The 24,076-nt window shown below is 47.9% G+C and overlaps 2 protein-coding genes across 5 annotated transcripts in view; both read right to left on the bottom strand.

The window, feature by feature from the left end:
- Positions 1-72: 72 nt before the first annotated feature.
- On the bottom strand, positions 73-3,650 carry RILP (Rab interacting lysosomal protein). 3 transcript variants are annotated; one of them, XM_036091092.2, is made up of 8 exons: positions 3,155-3,646; positions 2,987-3,080; positions 2,793-2,899; positions 2,467-2,700; positions 2,039-2,184; positions 1,536-1,658; positions 858-941; positions 73-585 (listed from the first exon to the last, which is right to left on the bottom strand). In XM_036091092.2, the coding sequence occupies exons 1-8, from the start codon at positions 3,380-3,382 to the stop codon at positions 441-443; spliced, it is 1,161 nt and encodes a 386-aa protein (XP_035946985.1). In that variant the 5' UTR covers positions 3,383-3,646; the 3' UTR covers positions 73-440. The 3 variants fall into 3 exon arrangements, 2 of the variants coding, with proteins under 2 accessions (XP_035946985.1, XP_035946986.1); XR_004916980.2 differs by lacking the exon at positions 73-585 and adding an exon at positions 1,255-1,445 and having other exon boundaries at positions 876-941; positions 3,155-3,650; XM_036091093.2 differs by lacking the exon at positions 858-941 and having other exon boundaries at positions 3,155-3,648.
- Positions 3,651-4,186: 536 nt separating this feature from the next.
- Positions 4,187-24,076, bottom strand: part of PRPF8 (pre-mRNA processing factor 8) — a 33,696-nt gene continuing 13,806 nt past the window's right edge. For both annotated transcript variants that reach the window (XM_036091080.2, XM_036091081.2), the window contains exons 25-43: positions 14,015-14,262; positions 13,593-13,772; positions 13,250-13,385; positions 12,966-13,135; positions 12,688-12,817; positions 12,425-12,571; positions 12,068-12,228; positions 11,566-11,757; positions 10,936-11,173; positions 10,671-10,799; positions 9,033-9,146; positions 8,778-8,951; positions 8,286-8,479; positions 7,311-7,550; positions 7,070-7,211; positions 5,245-5,385; positions 4,962-5,101; positions 4,655-4,857; positions 4,187-4,522 (exon numbers count right to left, since the gene is read on the bottom strand). In XM_036091080.2, coding sequence (XP_035946973.1) covers positions 4,368-4,522; positions 4,655-4,857; positions 4,962-5,101; positions 5,245-5,385; positions 7,070-7,211; positions 7,311-7,550; positions 8,286-8,479; positions 8,778-8,951; positions 9,033-9,146; positions 10,671-10,799; positions 10,936-11,173; positions 11,566-11,757; positions 12,068-12,228; positions 12,425-12,571; positions 12,688-12,817; positions 12,966-13,135; positions 13,250-13,385; positions 13,593-13,772; positions 14,015-14,262 — 3,234 coding nt within the window. In that variant the 3' untranslated portion in view covers positions 4,187-4,367. The remainder of the gene's footprint in view (positions 4,523-4,654; positions 4,858-4,961; positions 5,102-5,244; positions 5,386-7,069; positions 7,212-7,310; positions 7,551-8,285; positions 8,480-8,777; positions 8,952-9,032; positions 9,147-10,670; positions 10,800-10,935; positions 11,174-11,565; positions 11,758-12,067; positions 12,229-12,424; positions 12,572-12,687; positions 12,818-12,965; positions 13,136-13,249; positions 13,386-13,592; positions 13,773-14,014; positions 14,263-24,076) is intronic.

The raw sequence follows: 24,076 nt of genomic DNA, 5'->3' as shown, positions 1-24,076 counted from the left end.
CCTGTGAGGAAACCACAGCCTGTCCTGGCGGGCCAGGCAGGGGCCGACGACTAACACACAGACATGGAGCCATTTCTGGGTATCGTGGGCAGCTGCTTTATTACATTAGCTTAGGCCATTCTCACAAAGCCTTGGGAGGTAGGTAGTTAGCTCTCTATTTTATGGATGAGAAAACTGAGACTCCGGAAGGAAGCACTTTTATCTGGCCCCTGAGGCTTGGCACAGAGAGACAGGGAAGGAAGGTAGGCTGAGCTCTTCATCATGCCCTGGCTCAGGCCAGGACTGGGAAAGAGCCTGGGGAGGGCCGAGAAGGAGGGAGCCCTGTCTTCATTTGAGGCCACACATCCACCCATAGCCCAATTCCAAAGTCAGGTCTCTGGGGGCAGCTGAGACCCCCCCCCCCCAGACAAAGATGTCCGTCGAGTGCTGAGCAGAGCTAGTCAGGAGTTGAGGACTGTGGGGCTGCCCCCAGGCTCCAAGTGGGATTGCTGTGGGGCCTCCTCTTCTCCCCCTAGCTCACTGGGAGCCATGCTGCTGGTCTGGGCTTCAGGGACTTCTGTTTCACCCTGATAGGACAGGCCAAAGCTGGGGGGAGAACCAAGAGGTATTTTGAGCTTGCATGCCAGAGAGGTCAAGGCTATGGGCTCAGGGAGTGGTAAGGAAAGGGGATACAATAGGAAGGGAGGACAGCATGAGGTATTGAGGAGGCGAAGGGGCCAGGGCCAACGGAGGGAGGGGCATGCTTAGAGCTCAGGACAGCAGGATGAATGTCAGTGGAGCAGGAAAGGGGAGAAGAACAAAAGTGGGGCCCTTCCTTCACCCCCACAACCTTTGCCCTTCCTCTTCCCCCAACATACAAACTCTGTATTCTGGACTCAGTGGGTGGAGGGTGGGCTCCCTTATCACTGGAGAGCAGGAGCCATGAGCTGTCTTCATCATCACTGAGGCAGAGAGGGGGAGAGAGGAGATGTGGGGGTCATTTATCAAGGCCCTGGGGGACAAGGGGAGTCCAGCTATGTCCAGCCTTCTGCACAGTACCCAGGAACAGCCAAGGGAGGATAGAGTGACTACAGGACCCTCAAGGCTGGAGAGGAGGAGGTGCTAGGGAGATGAAGGAAGGACATCTTGAGGCTTTTATTTTATAGCCTCACAGCAGGCCCTGACGTGGCTGTAATTACATTCTTAACCCTCTGAGAACAAACAGATCCAGCTAAGACAGGAAACTGAAAAACTCATGTGGAGAAGCATCATTACCAGATTTCTTCAGCAGGAGGTATAGTGAGCATGGCAAGTCAGAGCAGTGCGATCCAGAGAGAAGCGTGGCAGGCTGGACAGCAGGCTCAGGGGGTGACCAGGCCAGGTTAGCAGGTTGAAGAAGTGACTAGGCTAGGTGACAGACTCAGGCAGTGCTGAGGCTAAGGCGGTAGGCTCCAGGGGTGATTAGGCTGGGTTAGAGCATGACCGGGCTGGGTCATCAGGCTCGGCAGAATTAGCAAGGGAGGACCGGCTCAGTGGGAATGGAGGCAGGGACTTACCCGCTTTCTGCTTCCTCTGGGATCCCTAGCATCTTGGCCTTGATCTTCTTCCGCTGCTTCTTGACAGCCACCTTCATGGCCTCAACCAAAAGCCCAGGGACCCGGTGGTCTGTGAGCAGCTCCCTACAGAGGAGGGAAAAGGGCAGAGTAAGCAGTGGGAAAGCCACCAGTCGGTCTCATCCCAAGTACCTGTGCATGTTGTTCCCTTTGTTTGAAACACTCTGCCTTGCTCACACCCCTCAGACTTAGCTTAGGTGTTGCTCCCTCCCAGGAATCTGTCTGACCGCTGCTGTGACTTTTTGTACTACCTCCTCCCCCATTTGGAAGAAGTTCTAGGAAGGCAGGGGCTGTGTGATTCATGTCCTCCCGGTGTCCAGCACAGTGCCTGGCACATGTCACTGTGGATAGATCAGTGAACCACAGAATGAAGCAGGTGACGTGAGGCCCCCGGACAGGTGTGAGAGGAGCCCCTGAGCTTCCCAGCCCCTGCCCACCGCCCTCACCGCTGGAAGTAGGCCAACTCCTCCTTCAGCAGGAACACGGTGGCTTTGAGCTCATTCCGCTCCTGAAGGATCTGCTCCAGCTCCTCTCGACTGAAGCTGCACTGTCCTGCCTTGGAGGGGCGCCCGGGCTGCTGCACGGCACCCGCCTGCGGGAGGACAGGCTCGGTCAGAGGGCTGCCTCCACCGGCGCTCCCCTGCCCCGGGGGCCACCTCAGGACTCCTAGAGCCAGCAGCGGGCAGGGAGACTTGGGAGGCGAGGGCGCTGCGACAGAGAACAGCCCAGTGCTCTGGCTGGGCGTGGGAGCAGGGGCCGGCCGGCGCCGCGCCCCTGTGTGCCGCCTCCCACCTTCCCGGTGGACCTGCTACGCAGCACCCTTCCCGAGTGCCCACCAAGTACCAGACCTGTGAGTACCGTGCTGGGCACTCACCGGGTCCTCAGGAGTCCCCGGGGCTCCTGTGTCGGCGGTGGCCCGCTCGGGCTCCTGCCTCTGCTCGTACCCGGCCGCCCCGGCCTGGTCCCGCGCCAGCTCCACGGCCCCCCGGCGCTGTAGTTGCCGCTCGCTCTCGCGGTCCCTCGCGGCGCGCAGCTGGGTTTGTACCGCGGCCAGCTTGTGCCGCAGCTCTGCATTCACCAATAGGAGGCGCTGCAGCTGCTCCTGCAGCTGGGGGCGGAGCAAAAGAGGAGGTAGGCGGGGCGTCGCTGGGTGGAGCGGGGGAGCCCCGCCTCACGCCCATCGCCCGGCCCCGCCCTCACCGCCTCGGTCTCCTGGCTGCGCTGCAGCAGGTCTCGGTTGTGCGCGCGGAGCTCGTCCCGCTGGCGGTCGGTCACCTCCTTGAGCTGCCTCAGGAGAGCGCGCTCCTCTGAGGAAGGGGCGTTCTTAGCAGCGGCCTGGGGAGGAGGCCCCGAGCCGGCCCGCCCCGCCGCCCCTTGGCGGTGCCCGCACTCACCCTGTGGCCCAGAGCGCAGCTCTCTGCGGAGGCGCTCGTTCTCCTCCCGCAGCCGCCGCAGCTCCACTTCGGCCTGCTGCGCTGACACCTGCAGCTGGGGAGGCCAGGCTGTGAGGGCGAGGCTCCCACCAGCCCTGCGGGTGGCCAGGGGGAAGCGCGGTGACTCACTGAGTCTGGGTCCGGCCCCACGGCAGCCTTTTCCAGGAGCTCCAGCGTCCGCCCCACGAGTGGCACTAGCCTGGCCGCCGCCTCCGGCCCGAAGCGGCGCGCCAGCTCCTTCAGCTCCGCGCCCAGGGCCCCCGCTAGATGGTACACGAGCTCCGCGGCCGTCCCTGACCCCGCGGCCACCCGAGGCCCGCTGCTATGCGCCCCAGGCACCGCCTTCCCGGGCTCCATGTTTCCAGAAAGTTAAGGGTTGCGACAACGCCCGCCCCATCCAACCCTAACCGGGGCAGGAAAAAGCCACACAGTTCCGACCCAGGAAGCAGTAGAGAGCGGGGAAGAAGCGACAGAGGAGCGATTACGAGAAAAAGGCTTGGGGAAGGAGGTAGTGCACTGGGCCCCCGGGGCCCTGTCCTGTTCAAGCCCCCAAGGTCACAGGAAGCAGGACTGCCTACTTGCAGCCAGGCGTCGGAGAGCTGAGGCTCAGGGCTCTAAGTGGTCACTTTTGTCAATCCCTCCCCACAGTGCCCAATCCAGGCTCCACCCCTGTGTCGGGAGTCATGAGGCCCAACTTGGCTGCCAAGTACTACAGGCGAGAGGTGAGGTAGGAGGGCTGTCATTGGCCTCAGCCAGAGACAGCCATCTGTCCAGCCATGTGCCTGTTTTCCCAACCACCAGTGACACACAAATTAAGGGGATACGCTGGGCACCATAGTTTCGGAGGAAAAAAATCCAAACTTCCAGACTCAGAAAATGGCAGCAGCCGCTCCAAAGGATGTTGAAAGGAGTGATGGTTTGCAAATATTTTGAAGGGCAGTTGGTAAATGTGGTCAAGGCAGTAAGGGTATGAAAGCCCAACCCCACCTCAGTTCCTTGAATCTAGAGGATGTTTGGTCCACAGCCCGATTAGGGGCCTCATGCCCCTTTAAGGCTGAGGCCAGCACTTTGCTGTGATCAAGTCCAGTCTCCTGCCATCCCTACACCCAGAATTTGAGCCCCGGGGCAGGGGGGAGGGAGAAGCAAACAAAACACAAAAACCCCTATTTATACAAAATTTATTATTATATTTTGCTCAGGACTACAAGCCACCAGATATCATAACACAAGAAGCACAAATAGGGGGAAAAGGGACCAAGCTGCTGAATGTCACCAGCTTTTCCTTGGGGGTAAAAGGTTCCAGTCTTTGGGACGTCTGAAGCAGGGGGAGGTGAGGAAACAATTAGGCATAGAGGTCTTCTCGGTCCGCAGAGTAGACCTCACCCTCTTGCAGGAGGGCGAAGTTGAGGAAGTGGGAAGGTCTGTGCACCTCGTGGTAGAACTCTTTAGGATTTGCCAGCTGCAGCTCATACTTCATGTTGGGATCGTGCCGGACACCTTGGGGAAGAAGGAAAGGGCCACTGCTAACCAGGTGCACCTGCCTCACCCAGCCTGGGCCCAGAGTCAAGCCCCAAGTGCCAAGGGTGATGGCCTAACCCCAGTCCCACTTCCCTGTGCTCCCCAACTCACCCATAAAGTTGTAGTTCCAGGAGGACTGGGCAGGAACCATAAAAAAGCCAAGGAAGCGGTCTGACAACAGCATCTGGACCCTTTCATAATGTGAGGGTAGATAGCCCTTGGGATTGTTGCCCTTGTCTGTGTTCTGGCGACCCCACTCATAGCCACTGGGGGTCAGCTTATAGGCTGTCAGTGTGCAGGAGCCTGGCGTGAAGCTGAAAGAGGGATGAGGACAGAGTCAGAGCTCAGGCCACCATTCTAGGCCCTGTGCTGCAATGCCTGCCCCACATACTTCCTCCCAAGGGGGCCCAAAGCCTACCTGCAGGTGATGATAATGGTCTTCTCACCATCCCAAGATGGGTTGTCAGCCATGATCTTTGCATGGGTGGTGACATCTTGGGGTGACAGCTGGGGTGATTCATTGGGCTGAGTGTGGATCCATCCTAAGGGTTCCATCTCCTATACGCAAAGAGAGGTGAAAAGCTATTTGAAGCCCTATCCCCATCTGCAGATAGGAATCACCTCCATGAGAGTTAACACGGCTGCCTTCCCTCCACCACTCCGACAGAAGAAAGCCCCCATCCTCCCACACCTCCACTGACCTTGAGGTACTCATGCTGGGGCAGCTGGCCAGGCAGGTGCACGGTTTGGTGAGTGCCCCACTGTGGTACCATCACAATGCAGCGGATCTCCTTCACCTGGGGGTTATCTGGTGGGCTCACCCCATACAGGTATCCTGCAATCTGGAAACAAGGGGGTCAAGAACCAAAATGATTCTTAGTACCACTCTAGACTCTGGGCTGTTAGCCCAGTGTTTTGTTCCCTTCCCCAAGAATAAAGAATAGGTCAGAATGTGGTCAGAATCTCTTGCATCAGAATCACCTGGGGTGCCTGTTAAAAATGCAAACATGGACCTCATCTCAGACTTACCACATCAGAATCTAGTTGGGGTCCAGGAATCTGCATAGTATAATCTGTATAGTATCCATAAATAAATGAGCACACCAATACACGGCTCATGAATTTTCGCAGCTGAACACATCTTGAAATCCACCACTAGGTGGTATTTTAAATTTTACACTGCCATCAACAAAGTAAGAGAACCTGTGTTCCTGTAAGATCACGACACAGGATATCAACAATCTTTTCAAATTCACCAACGTGAGGCCACAAATTGGGTGTTTTATACAATATGAATTCCCTGATTACCTGTAAAGTTGAGCATCTTTTCATTTGCCATCTGTAGTTCCTTTTCTGAACTACCTTCAGATTTTTTTTTTTTTTTTAAGATTTATTTATTTGACAGAGAGAGACACAGTGAGAGAGGGAACACAAGCAGGGGGAGTGGGAGAGAGAGAAGCAGGCTTCCCGCTGAGCAGGGAGCCCGATGCGGGGCTCGATCCCAGGACCCTGGGATCATGACCTGAGCCGAAGGCAGACGCTTAACGACTGAGCCACCCAGGCGCCCCCAGATTTTTTTTTTTTTTAAAGATTTTATTTGTCAGAGAGCGAGAGCACAAGCAGGGGGAGCTGCAGGCAGAGGGAGAAGCAGGCTCCCCGCTGAGCAAGGAGCCCAATGTGGGACTTGATCCTAGGACCCTGGGATCATGACCTGAGCCCAAGGCAGATGCTTAACCGACTGAGCCACGCAGGCGCCCCAGTTATCTGTTTTTAAATCAACTTCTGATAATTCCCCATTCTAGATTCTAATCCATCTTTTTTTAGAATTATGCAAATATTTTCTTGTTTTTAGTACGTCTTTGTCATACACAAGTTATTAATTTTGATTATGGTTTTGGGTTTTATGTCTTAAGAAGGCTATCCTTAGTGTTGGGATACTCTACAGCTTAGTATTTTACATGCAGATTTTTACATGCATTTTATTTTTTATATGTTGTGAGGCAGGGTTCTGATTGTTTCAGTATGATAAGGCATCCTTAATTCTACAGATCTGATACACATTTATTATATCCACATGAATCTGTTTCTGATTATATGCTATCCTCATCCAATAAATTTTGGATCATTTTCTTAATTGCCATAGCTTTATAATGTTTTAATATTTGATGGGAGCCAAAACCTTTCCTGCTGTTTCAGCCATTCTTTTTTTTTTTAATTTGAGAGAGAAACAGAGAGTGAGAGAGAGAGAACATGAGTGGGGTGAGGGGCAGAGGGAGAAGCAGACTCCCCACCGAGCAGGGAGCCCAAAGCAGGGCTCGATCCCGGAACTCTGGGATCATGACCCGAGTTGAAGGCAGATGCCCAACTGAGCCACCCAGGTGCCCCTCGGCCATTCTTAATATATATATATTTACTCATCTGTGAATCCTGAAACCAGCACCTTAAGTTCCAGGCAATCTCAGGTTGAGTTTTAGGCACATAAAATATTGGGCACACACTATGGACTAGTTGAGCACACTTACTCACTTGGGCCCGAAGGTCAGATATGCAGATAAACTTCTTAAGCACATTCTTGGGAAGGATATAGGTATAACCAGTCTCCTTGATGTCATCAGATGAAACATAGATATGATTGGTCCTTAGGTGAAGGTTGGCAGCAGAGATGGCCCTAAAAACGGTGGGGAACGTCAGCATTTCTCCGGCCTAGCACCGCAGGGAGTGTTAAGTAGGCTTTGCCATCCCTAAGCCCTCCCGTCCCTTACAGTACCTAACCCTCCATTCAGTCTTAGAGGAGAAAGTCTGGGTCTCATAGTTGCTGGTGGTAGAAGTAATGATCTCATCGCCATGCTTGTTGACAGTACGAGTCTGTGTTGCTGTCAGCTGAGACTGCTCCTTGGTCTGCTTCTCAATCTCCGCTATCTGCTGCCGCTGCTGTGACGGTGCTGAGATCTCCATACCCAGGATGATGTCTCGAATTTCCGACTGTGTCAGTGATGCCACATTCACACTGTGGGGACAGCATGGATCACACCACAAGATCCCTTCCCCTCGGTCAGTTATATCCCAAAGGCAAGAGTGTAACTTGGTAAGACAGGGGACCCCAGACCCTTACCCCAGACAATCCTCAAGTGGCATCTGTAAAGGAAGTGTGACGTGGACACGTACTAATACCGGTAAGATTTAGCACAGCCCAGATGGCTCTGTGCATGTACACCTTTCAGCCATGCTCAAACCTGCTCAGTAGCCAGACATTCCTCTTTTCTTTGACACAAATGCCCTGGTTTATAGGACAATTCTCAAAAATAGAAACCCTTAGAACATGTTCTCAACCACAGCTAGTACTGTTCGTCACCCTAGGTGTACCTGGAAATCTATGGACATTCTTATTTTTTGGTTGCCACAATGACAGGGAGGGGGAAGGAAGGGGTGTGTGCGTGCTGTTAGCAATGGTACCTGGGGATCCGGGACGTTAAAACTTCCTGTAATGTATGGACAGTAAAGAAATGCCCTGCTCAAAATGGCAACATGAAAAAATGCCCAAGAATCAGACTGAAGCCCTGGAACAGACATTTTCTACATTATCTGAAGACATTGCCTACCTCTTTTCTATAGGCATCCCCAGGACAATTCCTTGAGAAATTTCTGAACCTAAATGTTTCCAAAAAACCCAGAAACCATATACTGAACCATTCATTTCATCCTTTTAGGATCTTCCATCTGTCTCCCCACCACCACTGCTCACTTGTTTTTCTTGCCGTAGTCAGCCAAGATAAGATCTTTTAGCTGCACCTCCACCTTGATCCACTCCTCGTCAGTCAGAGTGGGCCAGATGTGGTGTGGTTCTGTAATAGTAGTCTTGTCTGGCTTCAGGATCACCTTCGCCCGGTCATTGTTCACATGCAGGGCACGCAGAATCAGGATGAGGCGGGAGAAAGCCTGAGAAGAGATATGGCAGCAAGGGGGGCAGGGGATCAGCCACTAGATATCCTCCCCCTTTCCTCGATCCTATCCTTTCAGGGAACCCAGGAATTGATTTCAGCCTCTAAGGTGCAGCCTCCCCTGATCCCCCAGTCAACTTTATATGCGGAGCATAGAGTTGCTATCTCATCCACAGGTTGAAGATGTGAAAATGACCTCATAGGGGACCTGGGGAAAAGCTAAGGAAGGCACAGGATTGTCTCATGGCCCCAGACCCACTCCTCTTAGACTGACCCTCTTTGTTAGGGTTTCATACCGTGTAGGATGAGATAGTCTTGAGCCAGTCATCGTAGAGATTAAAGAGAACCATCTGGGGTTCAGTGGCTTTAAGGATGAGGTCCCCAAACTTTTCCACCTTGAGACAAGCCTGGAAAGGTAGCTGGAGCTCTGATCCTTTGATCACAATATTGGGAAAGTCTAGCAAGTGCACCTGAAACAAGATCAAGTCCAAGATTAGAAACAGAGCCTGCAGGTCTCAGCCCTCCTCTCTTCCACCTCACCCACCTCTCACCTCCAATGGGTCCAGCATGCCCTTCCTGGTGACAATGATCTGCTTGGGCTGCTCCTCCACAGGCAGAGATCGGATGAGGGCAGCCACTTCCTCAGCTGTCTTCCATTTAGCCAACTAAAAAGCAAGAGGGGAGGAAACAGAAATTGAGTTTCTACCATCTCAAGGTCAACTACAACAAAAGATCCTAGTCTTGAAATAATCAACCTACGTTTCTATTGTGCACTGCTATTGAATGTTGGGTACTTTAGAGATGCAAAAAAAGTATCAAATGGCCTTGCCCAAAAGGCTTTTTCAACCTAGCTGGCCAAAGTAAAGTCATACAAGATGTACCACAAACCAGTATTTAATTACATAATATGTCAGGGACAAAATAAATTAAGGCTAAAGATCATAAAAAGCTACATAAAGAAACAGGAAGACTTTATTTATTTAGAGAGAGAGAGCGTGCACGCACACAAGTGAAGGGAGGGGCAGAGAGGAAAAAGAGAATCTCAAGCAGACTCCGCACTCAGTGCAGAGCTGGATGAGAGGGCTCGATCCAACAACCCTGAGATCACAGCCCAAGCCGAAATCAAGAGTCGGATGCTTAACCGACTGAGCCACCCAGGCGCCCCACTGCACAAAGAAAAACGTCTTAAGGAACAAGTAAGACTGTGATTAACAGAGTAAAGAAGGGAGTTCATTCTAGAAAGAAGCTATATAAGCAAAGCCACAGAAGTGGAAATGAACAAGAGTTTGGGGATAGTAGGACACCAGATTGTTTACAAGAGGAAACAGGTGTTTTGTTTTTTTTTTAAGTATTTACTTTTTGTCAGAGAGAGAGAGAGCGCAGCAGAGGGAGAGGGAGAAGCAGACTCCCCACCGAGCAGGGAGCCCGATGCGGGACTCGATCCCAGGACCCTGAGGTCATGGTCTGAGCCGAAGGCAGACGCTTCACCGACTGAGCCACCCAAGTGTCCCTGGAAACAGGAGTTTTTAATTAATTAATTAATTAGAAAGCATGCAAGCATAAGTGGGGGGATGGGGGGGCAGAGGGTGAAGGAGAAGCAGACTCCCCGCTGAGCAGGGAGCCCGATAGACTCAGGCTCCATCCCAGGCCCGTGGGATCATGACCTGAGCCTAAGCCAGACGCTCAACCGACTGAGCCACCCAAGTGCCCAGGAAACAGGTTTTAAAGGAAGAGAAACCATGGTTGGACAGGTTATAACCCAGCCAGATATTAAGTGTCTAGGAAGCCAAAGAAGAGTTAATTCAGCAAGAAGAAACGGGCTACCAAAGGCTTAGAGGTAGAAATTAGGTAAAAGTGATGTTTTAAGAATATTTGTTCCCTTTAGAAAGGTGACTTTTGGTAGTCTCGTTCCAGATAGGTTAAAGATGGGAGAGTCAAGAAACAGAGAGACCAACTGTAGGTAATGAAGGACCTCACACACTGCTGGGCCCTCTATAGGAGAGAACTTCTCAAGTTAAGTAATTCAGGGAAAAGGTTCAAATGAGATACCCTTAATCTCTGAGAGAGAAACAGGAAGATATCCCCTACCTCCACCGTCTCTCACATACACCCCCCAAAGAAAAAGGGGTAGTAAGAGGTAGAAAAAGGGGTAGAAAAAGTTTACAGCTTCTGTCCTTTAACTGGCTCACCTGCCCCAAACGCTTCTGTCCAGCCCACACAGATGTGTGGATTATCTTGAGGAACAGCTGCCCTGTGCGTGGATTGAAGATGAAGATGGCCCCGTTGATGGGTTTGGTGGTCAAGTTCCCTTCAAAGGTCTAAAGAATGATGACATCAGTTAGCATGGCCTAGACACAACCATCATGCCTTCACCCCGTATGTACACATTTGCCTCATCACCCTCCCATAGGCGTATACAGAGCCCCACATCCCTACATTGCTTCTAATTCTCACCTTGTGGATAGTCACTCTGTAGACATTAGTGTCATCCACAAACCAGATAATCTGGTTGGAGAAGAGCTCACCATAATTCTGAGAGGACAGATAGGGCTCAGTGGGCTCAGATGAATAGAGCTGCAGGCCCTTGCGGATCCGTTCACGTAACACATACAAGGCAGGGTTTGCCTTCATGATCTTGGCCATGGCCTGCTGTATGAGAGGCTTGCTGCCTGGGAACCAGTTTCCATAGGCACTATGGGAATAGAAGAGGCAAGAAGAGTGAAGACCAGGTTGGCAGCCCCAGGAACAAGGTAAAATGGAACTCTAGAGAGAAAGACAAGACTGCTGGCCAGGCAGACAAGTGTCTGCTCAGGTACACTAAAAAACACATGTACATACTCTGAGTGTGGCAGCAGGCACCCGAATTGGCCCCATACTTTAACGCACATGTGTATTTTAGTTTGCCAAGGTGGCACTTTCTTTTTCTGGGTCATTGACTTTTTCTTCCTTGCCTCTGTGTACAATTCTCTGTGATCTCAGAATCTTGAGTTCAAGCCCCACTTTGGCCGTAATTTACTTAAAAAATAAATAAAATTAATAAATAAAGTATGGAGCTGATAGAAAAGCTTCTGAGCACCAACTTACCTGTGCAGATTATATGCCAGGTCAATGGCAATGAGCACACCAGTGGGCGAAGGGTAGATACTCATGTTGTCTGTGGTGTAGTCCAGGAACTTGGCCCGGGCGTAGCGTTCAATGTCATGGGAATCATAGTCCCCCCAGCGCAACTGGATATCAATCCAATACTTCTGAGTAGTGGTACTATCCATCACATCCCTGCGGGTAGAGAGAGGTCAGGAATCCACACTTCCAAGAAGCCACCAATATCACCAATGTCCCAGAACCACATTAACTCTCAATCACTACATCTAAACCTCAAAATTCCCAATCCCTTTGCCTGTTCCGATCAGCAAGCCCCTCACCTAGAGAATCAGCAGACCTTTGAGGGTGCTGACAGGATCCAGGGATGGCACTGGACCCAAATCAGAAAGAAAAGCAGACAGGGACAATTCCTGAAGTAGCACTGCTAGAAGAACAGTAAAACCAAGCTTCCTGAATGCCTAGGGCTTGGTTATAAGGCACTTACTTGGAGTCGGCCAGCAATGAGGGCCGAGAGACATTCCACTTATAGGAGGCAAAGAGCAGGATATCTGCACAGGAAGAATTCATCTTATAGGACTTCCGCGGGTGAATTGTCTCCTTTTGTACAGTCTCAATTTCTAGTGCATCCAGTTCCTGATCAAACACCTGGAGGCAAAGGTAGAAAGGTTATGACTGCTTATGGAAGCCCACTAGGAATGACGGCTTGTAGAATTTCAGATAATGTGGCACCTGGCACCACAATGCAAGTCTCATCCTCAGTGCTGCCAGGGTGGATTTCCCATATGCCACAGTAAGCTGACCTGACTTCTGGTGGTCCCCTCTCCCCTCAATTCTGGCCCACCTGGCACAAGTCCATCACAATGCTCTCGTGGATCTTCTGCCATAAGTGAGCTCGGAAGATCTGGATAAGAGAGATCTTCAGTGTGGGGATCTTGCCATGCATGAAGATACCCGTCAGGTCCAGCTGCACCTGAAAGCCTACATATACCTGACAGGAAAAAGAGAGGGACACCAGAGGTCAAGAGACTTTGGTTCTTAGGATATAATTTAGGAAGTAGAAACACTTGCTTTTAGCTTCCTGTCTCCCAGATCAATCACACTCACGTTGGCTCGGTTGATGGTTGGGGACCACCAGAGGGTGAATCTACGATTGGGAATCTGGTTCAATCCTGATCGCTGAGCATTAGTTAGCTTCTTCCACTTCATAGACTCCTCAAAACCACTGGCCTTTTCCCTGGGAAGAAGAGGCCAGTTAAAGTGATGCCCTGCCATCTCCCAGAGCACTGCTCTCTGGTAAACACCAGAGGAGAACAAAAAAGCACACAAGGGTTGAGCTCAGAGGATTGTGACAGGTTACTCTAAGGAGAGAAGAGAATCCTCACCAGAAAAGCCCCTCCCAGGTAGGGAAGTAAGTGCCCTTGAAGAGTGTGTGTTCCAGTATGCCTTCCACACCACCCAGGGCCTGGATCATGTCTGTACGGTAGTTGTTCAGGTTCCAGAGCTTCCCATCATGCCGCTGATGTGTCCACCAGAAAGGGTTCTGCTTCAAAACCTAGATGGCAAGGCAGGTACCATCAAGCTTCTGGGTGCCTACTGCCCCAGATTCCTGGCATGGACCACGGATTCTTTTAATTCAGGGAAAATCTCTACCATCCCCTTCATGTACCTGGTACTGCTTAAAGTCAGTTCGAACACGCCAGCCCTTATCATAAGCCAACGTGTGCCGGTCCTTCTGGAAGAGGGTGTTGATTCGAGGAATGCCACGATCCCATGAATCTTCTAGATCTTCTAAGGTCAGTCGTCTGTCAAAGAAAAAACATCTAAGTCAAGCATGTGTTCACAGAGAGTTTAGCATTCCCTGCTTGGCCAAGGGCAAAGGGGTCAGATGTAGAACGTACTTCCTTGTCTCCATAAATATATGGCATGCTCTGCTCCTGACCTCCATGCAAGGCTCAAAGATCACCCCTCCACACTCCTGACGGGACTGCTATGCCTTCCTGGATGTGTACCTGTTCTGAGCAATGGCCTCTTGTCTCTTCAGTGCATACTCAGCCCAGACCCGTTGAGAATCAATGAACTCGCTCTCCCATGGCTGTATGTAGCGGTATAAGTTGGGAATCAGCTGGTCTTCTTCATGGCTCATTCCTGAACGAAAGTGTGTGATACCTACATCTGTCTGCTTGGACCACCTGTTTGGGGGCACAATCAAGTTTAGAAAAAAAAATAATAAAACCTAAAAGTAAAGAAATAGGGTCTAGCAAGATTTTCTTTTTCCCCCCTTTTTTAAAAAAGTTTTTTTGTGTATTTATTTATTTAAGTCATCTCTACACCCAACATGGGGCTCAAACTCATGACCCTGAGATGAAGAGTTGCATGCTCTTCCAACTGAGGCAGCCAGGCACCCGTAGCAAGATTTTCAACCAAGTCCTACCTGAGGTCAGACTGGGGGATGAGCACATGGCCCATTGAGAGCATGCCGAGTCCACCCAACTCCTTAGGGGTATAGAACACAACAGGAGGGAACCGACTGGGCATCTTGGAGTTGAGGCCAATCTTGATACGTGTCTGGATCTTATTCTCACACTTCACTAGCAAGTCCAGGAGCTCCTGGGTGTTCACCACCGCCTCCCGAAAGTATGTCATAAGGCCTATAAGAGCTGTGTTCCACTTATTCACAATCTGAAAAAAGTGGGGAGAAAGTAAATTATACGTGAGCTATGCGGCGCAGGGGTGGGGGGAGGTGGTAGGGACTACTTGATCCAGTTAATTAAATTCTCCCTAGTTCTCAAGGAAAATTTGAGCTCAATGTCATTAGGAAAGTATATATAAATCAAAACTACTATGAGATACTATTTAACACCCACAGTAATGGCTATAAAGCAGTGACAACTGCTGGCAAGTGTGTGAAGAAAATGGAACACTCATGTACTGCTGGTGGGAATGTGAAATGGTACAATGGTTGAATCACCTCAAAAGGTTAAACATAGTTACCATATGATCCAGCAATTCTACTCCTAAGCATATACCCAAGAGAAATGAAAACATATGTCCACACAAAAATGTGTACACAAATGTTCTCAACAGCATTATTCGTAATAGCCAAAAAGTAGGGGGGGGGGAACCCAAATGTCCATCAACTGACAAATGGCTAAACAAAATGTGGTATATCCATATAAAAGAATATTACTCATAAATGAAAAGGTTCAAGTATTGATACATGCTACAACACAGATGAATCTTTAAAACGTGTTAGGTTAAAGAAACTAGACAGGGACGCCTGGGTGGCACAGTCAGTTAAGCATCTGACTCCTGGTTTCGGCTCAGATAATGATCTCAGGGTCCTGGGATTGAGCCCTACATCGGGCTCCATGCTCAGTGGGGAGTCTGAAGATTTTCTCTCCTGGTCTGCCCCACCCCCTACTCGCACACACGTGCTCTCTCTCACTCTAAAATAAATAAATCTTAAAAAAAAGGAAACCAGGCAAAAAAGTCACATATTGCACAATTCCATTTATATGAAATGTCCAGAATAGGCAAAATCATATAGACAGAAAGAAGATTCGTGATTGCCAGGAGCTAGATGTGGGGGGAACAATGGGGAATGAATGACTGTTCATGGGTATAGGGTTCCTGTTGGGGGTGATGAAAATGTTCTAGAATTAGATAGTGGTGATGGTTGCACAATTTTATGAATATACTGAAAACCAGTGAATTGTATATTTTTAAAGTGTGAATTTAATCTCAAAAAAAATCAATTAAGGCAATATAAACACTTAAAGTAAGAGCAAATATAGTGGTAGTTTTAAGAGGAAACCCGATGGGAACTCTGAGGTTTGTTCTTTCTCTTGCCACTCCAAAGGAGTTTGGGTTTTTCTCACTCCTTTTGGGCTATAAAGTTCTTCCCAGGGTACTTCGTAGCAAGCTGAGTCTTGAGCATCACCTCCCACTGGACCCCAAAGATCTAGGAGGAGCTTCGGTCTGTGACTAGGCTTCCAATGGATTCGCCAAAGCAGCTTTACCCAACCTGGGCCCTGGGATCATCTCAGATGCCCAGTGAAGAGAAGTCCCAGGAAGGCTCGGGTGCCTCTCAAACTATCTCCAAAGTATTAACAAAGAACCTTGGTATATTGACTGTCGACTCTAGTATCAAACTCCCTTTCCCTCTACCAGAATATCCACCCCAGCAGCAGGACAATGATGTATTATACGTTGGCTAACTGAATTTAAATGGTAATAATAAAAAAGAACGCCACAGATCAGAAAGCTAAACAAGTCCCACAGGTCATATAAGGTTGCCAACAGTTTGTGTTCCTACCTACCAGAGTAGAGAGCCCTTGTAATACATGGGAATTGGGTAGAGCCCCAAGAAAGTTATCAACCTAGCAATGGAGGTACATTAACTCCAGAACAAAGGGTGCTATAGATTTGCCATAACCAAGCTTAAAAGCAAGTCTTAAAAGGATCAAACTAATCCACAAGTTACTGAACTGCACATCATAACACAATTCTCTTTAACAAAACATAACAAAACCTATAAATAATGTAAAACTCAAAATTTCTAGCATGTAATAAAAAATTACCATTCATGCAAAAAAAAATAGGAATGAATTATCCATAATCAGAAAAAACTCAATCAACAGAAACAGACCTAGCAATAACACAAATAATGAAATCAGGAAACAAGGACCTTTTTAAAACAGCTATTTAACAAATCTTATAATTATGCTTGAATATATAAAGAAAAACATGAACACAATAGGGAGAGAAAAGATACTAAGTACCCAGACAGAATGCCTAGAGATAAAAATTACAGTATCTGAAATAAAAAAATTACACTAATGGAATTAATAACATTGTAAAATTGCAAAAGAAAGTAACAGTTTACATTAATAGAAATGAAGGCAAAGTAAACACTTTTTCAGACAAACAAAAGCAGAGTGTATTCACTGCCAGTAGACTGTTACTACAAGAAATGTTAAAGGAAATTCTTTAAGCAGAATGAAAACACTAGATGGAAATCTGGATCTACATGAAGTAATGGAGAAAACCAGATAAAGTATGTGAGTAAAATGTAAAAGATATTTTTGCTCATTTTGTAATTTTTATAAAAGATAAAGGCTATTTAAAGCAAAATTAGTAATAAACTGTTGTATTTATAATACAGGTACAGTTAAAACATATGAAAAAATTCTACAAAGAGAGGGGGGAAATGGAAGTACAGTGTTGTAAGGTTCTCGTACTACATGCAAAGTGATCTTAGCAGTAGACTAATGGGCACCGTAGAGACTGTAATATGTCAGAGATGTACAGAGCAACCAAAAAAACACCCCAAAAAACAAAAAAATACATGTAGTTACTAAGCAAAGAGTGAAACTAAATCAAACAAAACAAAAAACCCACCCAGGGTACCTGGCTGGCTCAGCTGGTGGAGCATGTGAATTCAAGCCCTATGCTTGGTGCAGAGATTACTTAAAAAAAAAAAAAAATACGGGGCGCCTGGGTGGCTCAGTCGTTAAGTGTCTGCCTTCAGCTCATGTCGTGATCCCAGGGTTTTGGGATCGAGTCCTGCATCAGGCTCTCTGCTCAGCAGGAAGCCCGCTTCTCCCTCTCCCACTCCCCCTGCTCGTGTTCCCTCTCTCTGTCTCTCTCCCTGTAAAATAAACAAATAAAAATCTTAAAAAAAAATCTTAAAAAGCCAAAAACAAAAACAAAAAAACCCCCACTCAATCCAAAAGAAAGCAGGAAAAAAAAAAAAGATTAAAAAACAAAGAACATGATGGGCAGATTTGAACCCAACTATATTGATATTCTATTAAACTTAACTGGAAGTTAAGAGTAAAAAGACAGAAAAAGCTATCCATGCAAACACAAAACAAAGCCCCAGTAGCATTAATGGTATCAGACAAAGTAGACTTCAGGACAGAGAATATTACATGAATAAAAAGGTGCATTTTATAATGATAAAAGAATCAATTAAGAAGATACAATCCTATGGGGCGCCTGGGTGGCTCAATCAGTTAAGCGTCTGACTCTTGAGCTCAGCACGGGTCTTGAGCTCAGGGTTGTGAGTTCAAGCCCTGCACTGGGCTCCATGCTAGGCACAGAGTCATGATAATCCTGAATATATACCTAATTACAGAGCTTCAAAACATATAACACAAAAAGAAATGGTGGTCTTGTTGAAGCAGAAAACTCAAAACAATCATGTAATTATGTCCAGGGATATGAACAATACATATTCCTTCCAGGAGTATCAACAGAGTTGCTCATTATGTATAGAAGTATCTTTGTACGGGTGCCTGGGCGGCTCAGTCCGTTAAGTGTCTGCCTTCGGCTCAGGTCATGATCCCAGGGTCCTGGGATCAAGCCCGAAGTTGGGCTCCTTGCTCAGCAGGGAGCCTGTTTCTCCCTCTCCCTCTGCCCCTCCCCCCGCTAGTATGCTCTCTCTCGCTCACTCTTAAACAAATAAAATCGTTTTTAAAAAAGTGTCTTTGTAGGGGTGCCTAGGTGGCTCAGTCTGTTACAAGGCTGCCTTCGGCTCAGGTCATGATCCCAAGGTCCTGGGATCTAGCCCTGTGTTGGGCTCCTTGCTCAGTGGGGAGACTGCTTCTCCCCCCCCACCACCACTTGTGTTATGTCTCTCTCTCTCTCTCAAATAAATAAAATCTTTCAAAACAAACAAACAAAACAAAAAAAACCATGGGGGGCCTGGGTGGCTCAGTCATTAAGCATCTACCTTCGGCTCAGGTCATGATCCCAGGGTCCTTGGATCAAGCCCCACACCAGGCTCCCTGCTCAGCAGGAAGCCTGATTTTCCCTCTCCCACTCCCCCTGCTTGTGTTCCCTCTCGCTGTCTCTGTCAAATAAATAAATAAAATCTTAAACAAACAAACAGTAGTGGTATATTTGTGTTTAGCAGTTACAAATTCCGGTTCTAACCCTAGCGGTCTCGAGGTACATGACATAGCTCTCCATCTGGCGCACTCCCTTGGTCATCACCTGTATTCGGGTTCACTCCTCCTTGGACAAAATGCTTGTCAGTTTGCATTTTGGTATCAATGAAATGGCCCCCCACTCCCCTAAGCCTGCTAATAGCTTGGATGAATTCTTGTTGGTTTTCCATCTGCAAGTCAACTATATTTTGCCCAACTTTCAGTCGTATTCAACAAAATGTCCTGCCTTTTTATACAATTACAACCTAATTGTTATGTGGGTAATTTTTTCTAAATATTTTAAAGATTCCAGATTTCTGAACTTCAGAAATTCTTCCATGCTCAAAAAATACAATTTTCTTGAAAAACGTCATGTGGCTTTACACTAAAAGACTGGATGTCTTATTTATTTATTAGAGCGTACGCGCACATGCAGGAGCACAAGCGAGGGGCGGGGGGAGGCAAGAGGCAAAGGGGGGGCGGCAGCAGAGGGAGAAGAGAGACAAGCAGACTCCCTGCTGAGTGCGGAGCCTGACACGGGGCTTGATCCCAGGACCCTGGGTTCATGACCTAAGCTGAAGTAAGACCCTTAACAGACTTGAGTCACACGCCCCAAAGCTTGAATGTCTTTTAATAAAGTGAACTGTGTCTCTGAACAACCCCTTCCAAAAACAAAACAAAACAACCCCAAAACAAAAGAGATGGACCTGAAAGAGGAAATAAATAAATCCACAATTGGAGATTTCCAAGACTCTTCTCTCAGTAATTGACAGAAGTAGACAAAAAAATCATTAAGGATATAGAAAGACTTGAACAACACAATCGTTCAATCTGACCTGACATTTATAAAACACTACCCAACAGTAAGAATACAGATTCTTTTCAAGTATACATGAGACAGTCACCAAGACAGACCTTATATGCTAGACCACAGAACAAGTCTTAAGACATTTGGAAAAACTAAGATCATACAAAGTATGTTTTCTGACCATAATGGAATTACACTAGCAACTAATAACAAAAATACTTGGAAACCCCTCAAATATTTTTAAATTAAGTAGCATACTTCTAAAAAACATATGGGTGAAATAAAAACTCTCAAGGGGAATTAGAAAATATTTTTAACTGAATGAAAATAAAGACACGACTTACCAAAATTTGATTTGGTAACCCACAGAAAATACAGCACCAAGAGTGAACCTGATGGTATACTATGGCCTTTGGATAATTATGATACGTTGGTGTAGGTTTATCCTTGGTAAAGAAGGTACCACTCTGGTGAGTGGTGTTGATAATGGGGGAGGCTGTGCATGTGTGGGGGCAGGGAGTATATGAGAAATCTCTATCCCTTCCTCTCAAGTTATTATAAACCTAAAATTGTTCTAAAAAATTAAGTCTAGGGGCGCCTGGGTGGCTCAGTTGGTGGAGCATCTGCCTCCGGATCGGGTCATGATCCCAGAGTCCTGGGATCAAGCCCCGCATCGGGCTCTCTGCTCCGTGGGAAGCCTGCTTCTCCCTCTCCCAGTCCCCCTGCTTGTGTTCCCTCTCTCTCTGCGTCTGTCAAATAAATAAATCTTTAAAAAAATAAAAAAATAATAAAAAATTAAGTCTAAAAATAAATGTGAAATAGAAGTCAAAACAAAACCCCCAAAGTACAGAGAAATACATCTACTGCCAGGTATAGATGTTCTCTTGAGGTCTGTCCCTCTGGCTTTATTTTTTCATTTTTTAAAGATTTTTTTTTATCCATTTAGAGAGAGAGAGGGCGCCTGGATGGCTCAGTCGGTTAAGTGGTTGCCTTCAGCTCAGGTCATGATCCCAGGGTCCTGGGATCTAGCCCCACATCAGGCTCCCTGCTGAGTGGGGAGTCTGCTTCTCCCTCTCCCTCTGCCCCTGCCCCCCCCTCAAATAAATAAAATCTTCAAAAAAAAAGAATTTAGGGGCACCTGGGTGGCTCAGTTGGTTGGGTGTTTGCCCTGGGCTCAGGTCGTGATCCCAGGGTCCTGGGATCAAGCCCCACGTCGGGCTCCCTGCTCTGCAGGGAACCTACTTCTCCCTCTGCCTGCCACTCCCCCTGCTGTGTGTGCTCTCTGTCAAATAAAAAAAATAAAGTCTTTAAAATATATATATTTAGAGAAAGAGAGAGAGCGAGAGAGAGCACAAGTGCGGGGGACGGGGGAGAAGCAGGCTCCCCGCGTAGCACGGAGCCTGACATGGGGCTCGATTCCAGGACTCCAGGATCATGACTCGAGCCAAAGGCAGACGCCTAACAGACTGAGCTGCCCAAGTGCCCCACCCAGGTGCCCCTGTCCCTCTGGCTTTAGACTTCAAGTCATCTGGACATGCAGAAAGGGACTCCCTGGTGAGGGAAGCAGAGTGGGAAGGCAGGCAACCAAGCAAGAAGGTAGCCATAAGGCCCTTCTGAAACTGAAGCTAAGAAAGCTGCACCTTGGGATGCTTGGGTGGCTCAGTTGGTTGAGCGTCTGCTTTTGGCTCAGGTCATGATCCCAGGGTCCTGGGATTGAGTCCTGCATCGGGCTCTCTGCTCAGCAGGAAGCCTGCTTCTCCCTCTGCCTGCCACTCCCCCTGCTTGTGCTCTCTCGATCTCTCTCTGTCAAATAAATAAATAAATAATCTTAAAGGAAAAAGAAAGAAAGCTGCACCTTATAAGTCAGATTATCTACGTCCATCTCTGTTTTCCTTCTGTTACTGGCCCTCACCAAAACCTTGCTTAAATGTCCCAGCCTTGGGGCACCTGGGTGGCTCAGTCGCTGAGCATCTGCCTTCGGCTCAGGTCATGATCCCACGGTCCTGGGATCGAGCCCCACATCGGGCTCCATGCTCCGCGGGAAGCCTGCTTCTCCCTCTCCCACTCCCCATGCTGTGTTCCTGCTCTCGCTGTGTCTCTGTCAAATAAATAAATAATACCGTAAAAAAAAATTTTAAAAAGTCCCAGCCTTATTTTATAACTCCTACTAGGACTGAAGGGAACGGTCCTGTCTCCAAGCTCGGGCTAGTGTGCTACATTATACCTAAAGCAAGAATGACGAGAGGATCTAAAGTGGCAGCGGCAGCAATGATTCCAAGAGTCCAAGGAGGAAGGAATTTTAGAGGACAAGAATAGGGCCTTAAGGTCCAGCCATCTCTTACCCTACTGGATATTTCCCTCTATTATCAATCTTGGAAGACCAAGAAATTTTGTTCCAAGTACTTTACCTTACCACACCTCAGGAAATAAATTCCAGTATTTTATTAACTGATCACAATCCCTGATCCCTGTAATTAATGACAGCAAATGTTTATTAAGCAATTTATTGAATAATATAACTTACTACATTCATGAATTCTCACAAAAGACCTCTGAACTAGATAACACATTCAGTATCCCCATTTTTAAAAAAGATTTGAGAGAGAGAGAGAGAAAGCAGACTCCCCACTGAGAGGGGAGTCCTGGCTTGATCTCACAACCCTGAGATCATGACCTGAGCCGAAATCAAGAGTCAGAAGCTTAACTGGGGCGCCTGGGCGGCTCAGTTGGTTAAGCGACTGCCTTCGGCTCAGGTCATGATCCTGGAGTCCCAGGATCAAGTCCCGCATCGGGCTCCCTGCTCAGCAGGGAGTCTGCTTCTCCCTCTGACCCTCCCCTTTCTCATGCTCTCTATCTTATTCTCTCTCAAATAAATAAATAAAATCTTTAAAAAAAAAAAAAAAAAGCTTAACTGACTGAACCACCCAGCTGCCCCTCAGTATCCGCCCTCCCCCCCAGCCCCGAGATCTTATTCATTCGAGAGAGACAGACAGACCACAAGCAGGGGGACAGGGAAAAGCAGATTCCACGCTGAGCTGGGAGCCTGACAAGGGGCTCGATCCCAGGACCTGGAGATCATGACCTGAGCCGAAAGCAGATGCTCAACCATCTGAGCCACCAAGGCACCCCTCCCCATTTTTTAAAAAGTTTATTTAATTAAGTAATCTGTATACCCAACTCAGGGCTCAAATTCACAACCCTGAGATCAAGAGTTGCATGTGCTTCCAACTGAGCCAGCCAGGCACCCCATCATTAGTATCCCCACTTTATGGAGGGAACTGAGGCCCAAAGTGGGTGACACGCCCAAAATCCCACTAGCTATGTGATAGAGCTGTGATCTGAACCTGACTGGACTACAGAACCTGTGCTTCTAACTGCTTCTAAACTGTTTCCCTAACCTCTGATATTACTCAGGCTTTCACCTCTCACATATCTACTCCTTTGATCCCTATACTTTCTTCCAAGGCCTTGGCCTCTTCTGGTCTCTTCCCACCCCCCATCCACCCCCCAAAACAAATCCAGGATCCCAACAGGGGCCAGCACTCTGCATTTCCCTGCATCTAATCCCTTACCACTCCACAACAGTCCTCTGGCAAACCCCAATCCTGAATCACCTCACCGCTACGATATATCTACTTTGCCCACCCTGTCATTGAGTAGCTGAGTGTTTCTGGGCAGAACTCACACTCAGAGTTGTCCTGGTTTTCTTGAAAACCACCTGGAACACAGTTTCTTCAACAATCCTATAATACCCTCACCCCTGTGCTCAAGTCCAATCCAGGCAAAACTGAAAAATTCGAGATTTATTTTAATTTCCCACTCAACTTTAATTCACATCTATCCAGACCTCTTTTCTTTTAGGATCAGAGGATGTTTCCCTCTGCTTACCCTTTATTGTACCCCCACACTCAACTTCTTGGAACACTGCTCCATCACTTACCACACTGGTCTGCTGCACCCTGAACTGCCCCTGACTCCTTCCTAATGGGAACATCCTTAAGTCAATCCCATTTAAAAATACTGCCTTGACTGGAAATGACAGATACTGGAGGGGATGCGGAGAAAGGGGAACCCTCCTACACTGTTGGTGGGAATGCAAGCTGGTGCAGCCACTCTGGAAAACAGTATGGAGGTTCCTCAAAAAGTTGAAAATAGAGCTACCATATGATCCAGCAATTGCACTACTGGGTATTTACCCCAAAGATACAAAAGTAGGGATCCGAAAGGGTACGTGCACCCCGATGTCTATAGCAGCAATGTCCACAATAGCCAAACTGTGGAAAGAGCCAAGATGTCCATCGACAGATGAATGGATAAAGAAGAGGTGGTATATATATACAATGGAATATTACGCAGCCATCAAAAGGAATGAGATCTTGCCATTTGCAAGGACGTGGATAGAACTGGAGAGTATTATGCTGAGCGAAATAAGTCAAACAGAGAAAGACATGTATCATATGATCTCACTGATATGAGGAATTCTTAATCTCAGGAAACAAACTGAGGGTTGCTGGAGTGGGGGGTGGGGTGGGAGGGATGGGGTGACTGGGTGATAGACACTGGGGAGGGTATGTGCTCTGGTAAGCGCTGTGAATTGTGCAAGACTGTTGAATCTCAGATCTGTACCTCTGAAACAAATAATGCAATATATGTTAAGAAAAAAAAAAAAAAGAGGGTGCCTGGGTGGCTCAGTTGGTTAAGCAACTGCCTTCGGCTCAGGTCATGATCCTGGAGTCCCAGGATCGAGTCCCGC

The sequence above is a fragment of the Halichoerus grypus genome, chromosome 2, assembly GCF_964656455.1.
Source record: "Halichoerus grypus chromosome 2, mHalGry1.hap1.1, whole genome shotgun sequence".
Taxonomy (NCBI): Eukaryota; Metazoa; Chordata; class Mammalia; order Carnivora; family Phocidae; genus Halichoerus; species Halichoerus grypus.
This window is presented reverse-complemented; position numbering and strand designations above follow the sequence as displayed.

Excerpts from the sequence above, each read along its gene's own strand:
- RILP (XM_036091092.2), bottom strand. The coding sequence starts at position 3,382 with ATGGAGCCCGGGAAGGCGGTGCCTGGGGCGCATAGCAGCGGGCCTCGG. Across the intron at positions 3,081-3,154 it reads TGGGGCCGGACCCAGACTCA|CTGCAGGTGTCAGCGCAGCA; the intron begins GTGAGTCACCGC and ends TGGCCTCCCCAG. Across the intron at positions 2,185-2,466 it reads CGGGGACTCCTGAGGACCCG|GCGGGTGCCGTGCAGCAGCC; the intron begins GTGAGTGCCCAG and ends GTCCTCCCGCAG.